We start from the raw sequence: 11,551 nt of genomic DNA on the forward strand, positions 1-11,551 counted from the left end.
ATGTGTTATGTGAGAGTGTGAGTAATGTGGATGTCTAGGTTGCAGAATAAAAGGTGAACACCGAGGTATTTGTACTCCTCCACCATTTCAATGTCCAAACCCTGGATATTCACTGGTGGAATAGGCCGTGGCTTCTTGCTGAAGTCTATCACCAGCTCCTTCGTCTTGCTGGCATTGATACGAAGATGGTTCTGTTTGCACCAGCTTAAAAAGTTATTGATGACCCCCCTGTATTCCAGTTCGTTTCCCTCCGACTCCCGATCCACAATGGCGGTGTCGTCTGAGAACTTCTGGAGATGGCAAGTGTCCATGTTAAAACTGAAGTCTGCAGTGAACAGGGTGAAGAGGAAAGGGGCGAGTACTGTTTCTTGTGGGCCCCCCGTGCTACAGATTACCACCTCAGACACACAGTACAGCAACCTCACATACTGGGGTCTCCTGGTGTGGTAGTCAATAATCCACGAGGACAGCTGATGGTCCACTCCCGCTCCATGCATCTTCTCCCTTAGCGCTGAGGGTTGTATTGTATTGAAGGCACTAGAGAAATCAAAAAACATGACTCTCACAGTGCACCTGCCGCTCTCTAGATTAGAGAAGGCCCGATGCAGCAGGTAGATGACAGCATCACCTACCCCGATGTTTGGCTGGTAGGCAAACTGCAGCGGGTCTAGATCTCTCCTGATTAGTGGGCGAAGGTGGTGTAGTATGATCCTCTCCATGGTCTTCATCAGGTGTGAAGTCAGGACAACGGGTCTGAGGTGGTTTGGCTCCTTGCGGTGCATTGTCTTTGGGAATGGCACCAAGCAGGAGGTCTTCCACAGAATGGGGACCCTCTCCAGACTGAGACTGAGGTTAAAGATGTATGTGATAACCTCACAGAGTTGATCACAGCCCCTCAAAAGTCTGGAGCTGATTCCATCTGGACCCGTGGCCTTCCTGGTTTTCATCTTCCTCAGCTGACTTCGCACCTGGTCAGTTGTGACGGAGAGGCTGCAGTGTAGGGTGTGGGTGGGTGGCTCCCGATGACTGGCGTGGGGGAGGAGAAAGGAAAAGGGGGGCAGGTGAGGTGCATTTGATGTACCCGGTGCTATGGGGGGTTGCAGAGAGATATGAAGGAGGTGTGAAGAGCTCTGGTGAATGGGGGAGGGAAGGGCTACTGGCATAGTCTTACTCTAAAGTAGAGAAAAATACATTAATTACAGTTGACCTCTTTGTTAACAATTCTAATGAAAAATGAGTCTGGATAGATCAAGATATTATAACATTCATGTTTTTGTTTTTCTTAGTTTTTTTGTTTTGTTTTTTTTTTAAAAAACCCTTTTATTCACTGATCTCAGTTGTACAGAGAAAATTTGCATTACACTCAGAGCTTATGAATTCTTTTTTTTTTGCCACAGTTGCAGCAATACAGGCATGGAACAGAATCAGCCAGACGTACTTGAAGTCGATCCACAGATTGTAGTAAGTTTACTCAGATTATTTTGTTTAATGTGATCTAGAAAAAAAATCACTGTTTCTAAATTTTGGATCTTTAATTCTAATGCAGGAGCTCATAAAATGGTTCGAGAAACTTGATGATCTGCATGAAAATCTTAATAAAAACTGGAGATCTCACACGATCTTGCAAAAAGAAGGTATGGCCACACATATTGTGAAGCCTTGATTTCTGCGGCGTGACTGTTAGTCTTTCATTTCAGAGTCAAAATTGAACTCTTAAAAATATAAGTGATGCCATGGAAATTGATTTTGTCAGTCTAGAAAACCATCAGGCAACTTTGGTTTGGTATTTGTATGTCTCGTAGGTGAGATGTTTTGTCTTATCCAACTGGATCAGATTCGGGGTAGACGCAGGAAACACGAGAGAAATTATGTCTTTCAGATGACTTAATTCACCTGTGTTCCCAGATGGGGAGGTTGAGGAAATGCATTTAGAAAACTATTGTAGGTTTTGTTTGTTCTTCAGTATGACAGATGCACCTTGTTTGTCTTTACTAGTGAAGGAAAATCCTCAACTGGCCAACTATTGTGCTTTTCAGGAAGAGGAACATCAGAATATGGTAATATAAATATATAATGTATGTTTAATATATAATGTAAATTGCTGTTGTTTAGACAGCCTAAACTAACATTCATAAATATATTGTATTCTTTAGGGATTTGTTTTGTCAATTAATATTCAGCAGGTGATCAGTTATTGCCAATTATCTGACGTGCTCATTGTTCTTTGTTTCATCCTGGATAGTGGTTCTGACACTCACTAGTCCTTGACCTAAAATTGAAAATTTTTTAAAAATTCATCTTCTTCTAGAATTAAATGGAAATCTTTCAAATGTTCTAGAAATTACTTTTCTTTCGTAGACAGTTTTAAGGACAAAATTTCAGTGGGGCCACAAAACTAACTATTAACTGTAGGTTCATGCTAACTGTATGCACTGCTATGTATTGGTCAGCCTCTTTATGTTTCAAATTCAGGCAATTTTAACTTGAACTTACCTTTTAAAATAAACTTTAAAAAACCAACAACAAAAAAACAAAATAATTGTGACTGTCACATTTGATGTTTTTAATATAATGGCGTTATGCTGATTGTAACACCATAGTTTGTGAAATGTGTTGTATTTAATTTGTACTCTGATGCTACTGATATGTTAGAAAAATACCTGTGTGGTCTTTGCATCAATAGACCATCATTAGACTTAAATGCAATGCTAGCATTATATAATGTGCCTGTGGGACCCCAAAAACAGGCCAGGGTTCGTAGGGTGGGTTAAACTAGTAAGTAGTAACCAATAAGAAGCTAGACTAACTGTCCCCAGACTAAGCCCCAATACCAATACCCAAAACCCAGGTTAAGGAACCAGGACATACTGATAGGAAGTGAGCTACTGGAACAAGGAATATATGAAAGGTCTGATAATATAAATTAATCCAAGACTACTATGTCAGCCCACTCAGTGAAGAGGGGTTATCTGCAACACATGTAAAGAACCTATTGGTTCACTTTGATAACATCAGAAACCTTAGAAGACCTTGAGTACAAGATTAAGGAAACAGGAAAGATATATTGAAGAAACCACTGGGGAGAAGAAAAAACTGCCATAAAAGGCTTACAGCTCTGGCCGTTAGGCTAAAGAGATATACCAGAGAAGCAGAGGATAAATCGCCTGTTTGCCAAAGATCAATCTAATAATAATAATGGGTTGCATTTATATAGCACTTTTTGAGACCCTCAAAGTGCTTTACAATACCACTATTCATTCACTCTCACATTCATACACTGGTGAAGGCAAGCTACAGTTGTAGCCACAGCTGCCCTGGGGCACACTGACAGAAGCGAGGCTGCCATATTGCGCCATCGGCCCCCCTGGCCATCACCGGTAGGCGGTAGGTGAAGTGGCTTGCCCAAGGACACAACGACTGAGACTGTCCGAGCCAGGGCTCGAATCTCGAATCAGGGCATCACACAACACCTACACCAAGTGACTCATAGACGTAAGAACAGACCACAGCAAACACCCAGAACAACGAACAGTCAATATCACAAACGCCCACATCCAATTTTAAGTCTCTGGAATGACGAACTAGACAAGCACCATGACCTGATATGATCCACGCCTACTTCCAGAAGACAGTAACAGCACTCCATGATTGCCTATTAGTACTAATAACAGGGGTGCTAAAAGCAGGTACTGGCAGGGCAGAAAAATATTTATATTTAACAATATTTACAACTGTCGCTGAAGTGCTGCTACAATAGTTATTATGAAGGATTGCTTCTTCACAAGGTGTGTGTGTGTGTGTGTGTGTGTGTGTGTGTGTGTGTGTGTGTATAACGTATTATTAATTATTTAACTTAATTTATTGTCTTACAGATTGTCCAGCTTCAGTTAAATATTTTAAACCAGGCAAACCATATTGTGCCATTTCTTACTGATGTGGAGCTGCCAAAGTGGAAGCTCTGGCAGCAATCGTCCTGCATTGGAATTCAACGTCACACCAGTTTGACTCTGCACCTGAAGCAACTGGAGAAACGGTCAAAATAATTTTTCATTTCTCATTTTGACAAAAAAAAAGTTGCATAAAATAACTTTTGTTGCTGCAACAGCTTTTTAACACGTAATACATTTGTTTTCAGATTTACGACTGTCGCTAAGGTGCTGCTACAAATATATAAACAGCTGCTGAAACAGCAAGACTGGAACCAATTCATCTTCAATGCCCCAATTACAGAAATGGAGAATTTTGCACTGTCCTTGTTTAGGAAACTTGTCACAAAGTAAGACATTGCATCAGAACTTATTACTACTTATTACTCTTATTTACTCTATATATAGAGATGGACATGCAAACATGCTTAATACTGACATGTTCTTTTGTTATCTTACATTGCAGAGCTCTGGTTGTTGAGAAACAGCCTGTCATGCAAAATTATTCACAGCGGCCTCTAATACTGAAGGTTGGGGTACAGTTCAGTGTGACACTGAGGTAGGTCTGCACTGAACAAACTTAATAAAAAAGTAGCACAGAATGTACATCCGTGTAAACCCAAGTGTCTTTGTTATTTATAAGAAACTTCTTGCCTACAAATTTTAAGCTGTTTCCATTTTACTCAGATTTGTTAGTCTATTCTTGATGTTAGCCCCCACAGAGACAAAAAGTCAAATTCAGCAAAAGACTGCAAAATGATCTGCCAGTAACTGACTGAAGAAGAGAGAGAGAATAAAAAAAAAAAAAAAAGCATGCAGCTTGTGAGAGACTTAGTTCCTTTTCATTTAGCTCTTAGATTTGAACCACATTGAAAGAATTGCCCTGTCTTGCTTTGACGATTATATATTTGATGATCAATATGTATAGAAATTCTTCACAAATAAGAATTTGATAAATAGGACAAGTGGCTTTTTTCAGATTCTACTTAAAGTATGCATGAAATCAAGGACCATTCTTGGTTACTAAGAACTAACTACAGCGATAGCCAAATACCTTCAGAAGGTAAGTTTCTGAGAAGCAGTTGAACAGTCAGAAAAGATCCAAACCATCAATACATATGCCCCTCCCAGCCTTAGTGGTTAAGGAAGATTTAAGTTGTTTTGTTTTAACATTCAAAATTAAACATCATAGATAATAAACAACACTGAAGACCAATAACATATGGTAACAAGAGGTCAGATTTAATGTAATCAAAACAGGATTTTTAGCCTCTTAGCTGCTAGTAGGAGGCTAAGGCTGGAAAATGAATAATCATTTCAGAATGGGGACAGAGATAGTTTCAAAGTACAAGTGAGAGACGCTAAAAATCTGTACAAGAACTACAATGCCACTTCTCAGTTTATGACTCTAGTGTGTTCCTGATTAGGAGGAGGCAATCTTAGAAAGCCTAGTGTCGGTATACATGGGCGAGACAGAGACTTGACAGCACAATATGGAGAACAATGGGGAGGCTGAAACTGAAAGCCTAGGAAACATATACAACATAACTAATCAAAAAGAAAACTAAATAAGTATGTCTTTAAAATGTCTTAATTTTAGTTTTCACAAGGCAATAACCATATAGAGACAAACCAGGAAAAACTTGTTAAATAGAATATAAAACTCTCAAACATCAGAATACTGTAAATGCATGAAAATCAAAAGATAAATACAAAACCCAGGCAGAAAACTCAGGTTCCATGACACAATGGTTCAAACATGTTGGTGGGCTTGGACTAGGGACATATTGTGGTTAACACCTTAAACCCCTATGCTGGCATGTACAGGCTATTTTAACAGCCCTTTTTTTTCTTTGTTTACAACATTTTTCATAGTTTGTCTTTACTTTTTTTTTTTTTTTTTTTAGGTTCCTGGTAAATATACCTGAAATCTGGCTCAAAGTCAAACCTGTCTTTGACAAGTATGTAAAAGAGAACCTGGTCTGAACCAGCTATGTACATATTATTATGAATAGAATGTTTACTTAAAACCTTTTTTTACTCATTCTGTATCTCTTTTTCTCTAAAATAAGGGATGTTGAAGAAGTGAAAACAGTGCAAGGGTAGGTAAAGAGAAACCTGAAATATAAAATTAGAAAAATGTATATTGCCATAAATGGGTAATGACTGTTTGTTGTAGGTTCCGTCTCTTTGATTTCAACAAGGATGTAGTGAAGTCGTTTGAGCCAACAGACAGAGGCTTGATGGTGGAATTTGGGCAAATGGTATGAAAATCCGCAAAACTAACAGAGCATTGTGTTCACCTGTTTATAGTGTATGTTCTCTTGTATGTTACAGTATCTTGCAAAAACAATTTTTTTTTTGTTTTATTTAGTCTCTCAAGGAAACAAAACCAAGAATTAAAGGATCTTCTGGGGTAAGAGTGGATAATGGCTATCACTGTGGTTCATTGAAGTACTAAAGCCACAGAAATGGCTTTAAAACCTTTTCCAGACTGACTCACTTTACTTCTCAGCCATTTCTTTAGATTGTTGCAGGCACTTTTTTTAGGCATGGGCATCAGGAGCTTGAGCCCTGGATTTTTATTTTTATTTTTATATGTTACTCAATGTTTATTGAGTAACATATGAAACACTCCTGTCTTTGTCTAATCAGCCAATTCTGATTAATTTCTGCGACAGATTCCTAAATCTCTAAAGCATAATTTATGATCCCCCAAATCTTTGTCTGCGTACACATTTTCATTTGGACAGGACGGAGAGAGGTTTTCACCCACCACAGACATGCTCCTGTGCAATCCTCCAAAATCCCAACTGCGCATCACTGGAAGTAGATAATATAAGTGTCTGCCGAATATTAATTGGTGGACAATTGGGATGGAATAGGGAAGGGACAGACAGTGTAGTTCACCAGGAATGTGAGAACTGCGAACAAAACCCCCATCAAACGTAAAAATTACAACATAGTGCAGTGTTTTTAACACTTGGTTTCTCTTCAGCTCTTTGGATGTTGTAACTTTGCTTTATTCTGCAGCTGGCTGACTGATCAACAACACATGCTTCAGCAGCTGTGTTGCAAAGCAGGTTGATCTAATGGTGGGTAACTATACTTGGAGCAATAAAAAAACCAATAGTGTAGCATTTTAAAGAAAAGCTTTTATACAAAGAAAAATGAGAAAGGCACCGGGGAGCAGAGACAAGGCATGGGATAGTCAGGTTGGTGAATCTGTGGCTCTTGGTACTTCTGAATTGCTTGTTAGAAGTTAGGGCTGGCATCTGAGCGGAAGATTCACATTTAACTATTTCACATTTCCAGTTTGTGATTTTGACCTAATAGGAAAAACAAATTCATTGCTAATACCACATTTATCAGACCAGGGCATCCATATCCAGTAATGGTCCCTAGGTTAGAACTCCTATACAAACCAAGCCTACCTGGGATATTAGAGCGAGATAACTGAAGCCATAATAGGCTCGGACGGATTAACGAGGAACCAGGACACACTGGTGAGAATTAGGCTCCTGGAACAAGGAGGCATAAGTGGGCAAGAGATGAGAACAGGGCTCTGTTGGAATCCTATTACGCAGATGACAAAGTTGCATGTAGAGGATGTGGAACATATGGAACCTTTGATACCCAGGGTCTGGACTGACAGCGAAACAACTAGTAGCTTAGTGTTCCAACATTTGGAAAAAGGAACCGCTATTACAATTAAAGATCAATGCCAGGGGGAGTCAGGACGTCAGGTCGACAGGAGATCACTCCCACAAGGGATTGGGTATCAAGCCCCAAGTATTGGAGATGCTGTTGCCGATCCAGACTGAGGCCTCTCCGTCAGAAAGTCCAGGTTGCAGAGGAAGGTGTTCAGGCACAGAAGGCTCAGTTTTCCAGTCAGGTGCTGAGGAAAGATTGTGTTGAATGCTGAACTGAAGTCTATGAACAGCATTCGTACATATGTCTTTATTTTCCAGGTGGGTGAGGGTGAGATATAGCCTCATTAGCTAACAAAACTTAAATGTGTTCTCTTAGCAAGCATTATCCAGAGAAGTTTCTGACAAGAAAGTTAACATAAACATTACTGTACAAACATGAACAGAAACAAAGTATCAAGTTGACACACTAACTTAATTCCCTAAAACTGACCCATTCAGAGTTGACGTCGAAGCTCAGTGTGCTGGCATTTTAATGCACTGCAGTAATGCTGTCATGGAAGGAAAGCTCTGTTTTATAGCCTCGTTTGAAAAGCTTGAAAGCCTTTCACATAAAACAAAGTCTTTCTTTCCTTTTTCACCATCATGTTTTGCTGTTCCCACCGAGTTCCCACTTCTTATTCATTAGTATTGAATGAATACTGCCCCATACCTTTCTGTAGTGTACTGCAGTTACAACACATTTTAGGTTTTAGAATATGACATGCCGACCAATTTTTATAGTTGATGTCTTTAATTATGTCAATGAATTGTTGTCACCCTATTAAACCGTAGTTTGCATCCACTTGGAAATTTAGCTTTAATGGCATGAATGGTGCATAAATAATATGCTTTTCAATAATTTAATAAACACATCTGAATAAATTGTTATCTTATATTTGATGACTAATTGGTTGAGTCATTGTATAAAATAAGTTAATAAATACCAAATAATTACTTCAAAAATTAGAGATTTGGATAGTTTGATGGCCACATGCTGATTGCGTGACTGACTCACTGGGTTATCTTTGTGTAATACTAAAATTCATCTAAAAAATCTAGGTGTGACAGATATGCAAAAATATACACTGAACAAAAATATAAATGCAACACTTTTGTTTTTGCTCCCATTCCCCATGGGATGGACGTAGAGACCTAAAATTCATTCCAGATACACAATATAACCATCCCTCCCAAACAGTGGTCACAAATCAGTCCAAATGTGTGGTAGTGGGCACATCTGCTATATTGAGATAATCCATCCCACCTCACAGGTGTGCCACATCAGGATGCTGATCTGACATCATGAGTAGTGCACAGGTGTACCTCAGACTGCCCACAACAAAAGGCCACCCTGGAATGTGCAGTTTTGTCTCACAGCAAAATGCCACAGATGCCACAAGAAATGAGGGAGCGTGCAATTGGCATGCTGACAGCAGGAATGTCAACCAGATCTGTCGCCCGTGCATTGAATGTTCATTTCTCAACCATAAGCCGTCTCCACAGGCGTTTCAGAGAATATGGCAGCACATCCAACCGGCCTCACAACCGCAGACCTTGTGTAACCACACCAGCCCAGGACCTCCACATCCAGCAGGTTCACCTCCAAGATCGTCTGAGACCAGCCACCCAGACAGCTGCTGGAACAATTGGCTTGCACAACCAAACAATTTCTGCACGAACTGTCAGAAACCGTCTCAGGGACGCTCAACTGCATGCCTGTCGTCCTCATCGGGGTCTTGACCTGACTCCAGCTCGTTGCCGTAACAGACTTGTGTGGGCAAATGCTCACATTCGATGACGTCTGGCACATTGGAGAGGTGTGCGCTTCACGGATGAATCATGGTTCACATTGTTCAGGGCAGATGGCAGCTGAGAATGTCCCAGTTCTTGCATGGCCAGCATACTCACCGGACATGTCACCCATTGAGCATGTTCGGGATGTGCTTGACCGGCGTATACGACAGCGTGTACCAGTTCCCACGAATATCCAACAACCTCGCACAGCCATTGAAGTGGAGTGGACCAACATTCCACAGGCCACAACTGACAATCTGATAGACTCCATGCGACGATGTGTTGCACTGCATGAGGCAAATGGTGGTCACACCAGATACTGACCGGTTCTGGGTCCCCAGACCCCCAATAGCGCAAAAAACTGCACATTCCAGGGTGACCTTTCGTTGTGGGCAGTCTGAGGTACACCTGTGCACTACTCATGATGTCAGATCAGCATCCTGATGTGGCACACCTGTGAGGTGGGATGGATTATCTCAATATAGCAGATGTGCCCACTACCACACATTTGGACTGATTTGTGACCACTGTTTGGGAGGGATGGTTATATTGTGTATCTGGAATGAATTTTAGGTCTCTACGTCCATCCCATGGGGAATGGGAGCAAAAACAAAAGTGTTGCGTTTATATTTTTGTTCAGTGTAGGTAAATAAACAAGGGTTTTTGTTATTCAACGCACCTTACTTTAAAGTTCTTGGATTGCTTTCTCTTTTTTCTCCATTAGAACCTTCTGACAGTTACTGAAGAGCTGCATATAATTAAGTTCATGGCACAGTTTCAGTACGCAGGACAAATGTGCAACATCGAGGTAATTCACCATGATTCAAAATAAGGAATTATCTGCTGGGGATCTTTAAAAAATGGTTGCTGTGGTGGAGGGTTTGTACTTTTATTGACTGGTTTCCTCCTCTGCTGTCGGTCCAGGCCAGCTCCCTGCCCGTGGTCGTCATCTCCAGCACAAGTCAAGTCACCAATGCCTGGGCCTCCATCATGTGGTGGAACATGGTGTCCACCAGTAAACCTTGGGTAAAATTTTGTCACAGCCAACAAACACTAGTAACATCTGTTAAGACGAGTCAGGAAACTTCATTGTGGTTCTATGACTTTTCCTTTTAGGACCTGTCACTGTTCCTGCATCCTCCTCCTCTCACCTGGAAGCAGCTGTCACGGGTGCTGAGCTGGCAGTTTTACACCGTTGGCCAAAGAAGGCTCGACAAAATGCAGCTCTCCATGTTAAGAGACAAAATTGTGGGTAAGTAACTAAAATGTAAGCCATTTCCTCAAAGTAGCTTTCATATAGGAGTTTTGTATACATAATAATATAAAGCAGGGTTGTTGGTGCCAGATGGTCTGAGTATCTCAGAAACAGCTGGTCTGTTGGGATTTTCCAAACATCTCTTGGGTTTACAGAAAATGGTCTGAAAAAGAGAAAATATCCAGTGAGTGGCAGTTCACTGGAGGAATTTGCCTTGTTGATCTCAGAGGTCAGAGGAGAATGACCAGACAGCTTTGTGTAACTCAAACAACCACAAAAAACAACAGCTGGCAAAGAAGATATTCCTACAATGCGATCAGTGCTATTTTATTCAGTAAAATATTATCTTCTTTCCAAAACACAACCAAACAGTTTACAACATAACAGGTTACTACATGCGCATCACACAAAAAAACAAAAATGTTTCTTACCGAAGATGATTGGAAGTCCTAACATCCATCAGCATATGTATTAGAGATGGCACGATACCACTTTTTAATGTCCGATACCGATTCAGATATCATTTGGATATCTGCCGATACCGATATGAATCCATTATAGTGTATTCTGTAATCAACAAAACTGTTTTTTATAAATATCTTGCTGCATTTTGTATAAGTTCATACTCAAGTTTGAAAAAAACAAGAGACTGAAGCTATTCTGTTATACCTGTATGCAAAAAATACACTCCACCCAAACATTTTATAGTTCAGCAACACTGATCAATCTAATAAATTTAAACCTAAACCATCCTCCCTATTCTGGTATTTTAAAGAGTACTTACCTACCTAACTAGTGGGGTTGCCAACTCCCAGCAAAAATATTAGGGAACCACCCCCGCCCTTAATCGATGTAATCAACTTTAATTTAATGCAAGTGTAAAA

General features: G+C 40.3%; 1 protein-coding gene across 1 annotated transcript in view; it reads left to right on the forward strand.

The window, feature by feature from the left end:
• Positions 1-1,397: 1,397 nt before the first annotated feature.
• LOC102300411 (signal transducer and activator of transcription 1-alpha/beta) overlaps positions 1,398-11,551 on the forward strand; it is a gene marked incomplete at its 5' end in the record, with an annotated part of 12,207 nt that continues 2,053 nt past the window's right edge. The window contains 13 exon segments of the mRNA XM_005952837.3: positions 1,398-1,461; positions 1,547-1,634; positions 1,996-2,057; positions 3,873-4,033; positions 4,136-4,276; positions 4,393-4,485; positions 5,834-5,887; positions 5,999-6,028; positions 6,106-6,190; positions 6,301-6,342; positions 10,137-10,220; positions 10,337-10,438; positions 10,529-10,664. Of these exon segments, the coding sequence (XP_005952899.2) occupies positions 1,398-1,461; positions 1,547-1,634; positions 1,996-2,057; positions 3,873-4,033; positions 4,136-4,276; positions 4,393-4,485; positions 5,834-5,887; positions 5,999-6,028; positions 6,106-6,190; positions 6,301-6,342; positions 10,137-10,220; positions 10,337-10,438; positions 10,529-10,664 (1,142 nt within the window).

Source organism: Haplochromis burtoni, unplaced genomic scaffold (genome assembly GCF_018398535.1).
Source record: "Haplochromis burtoni strain Fernald_Lab_line unplaced genomic scaffold, NCSU_Asbu1 Contig_2309, whole genome shotgun sequence".
Lineage (NCBI taxonomy): Eukaryota > Metazoa > Chordata > Actinopteri > Cichliformes > Cichlidae > Haplochromis > Haplochromis burtoni.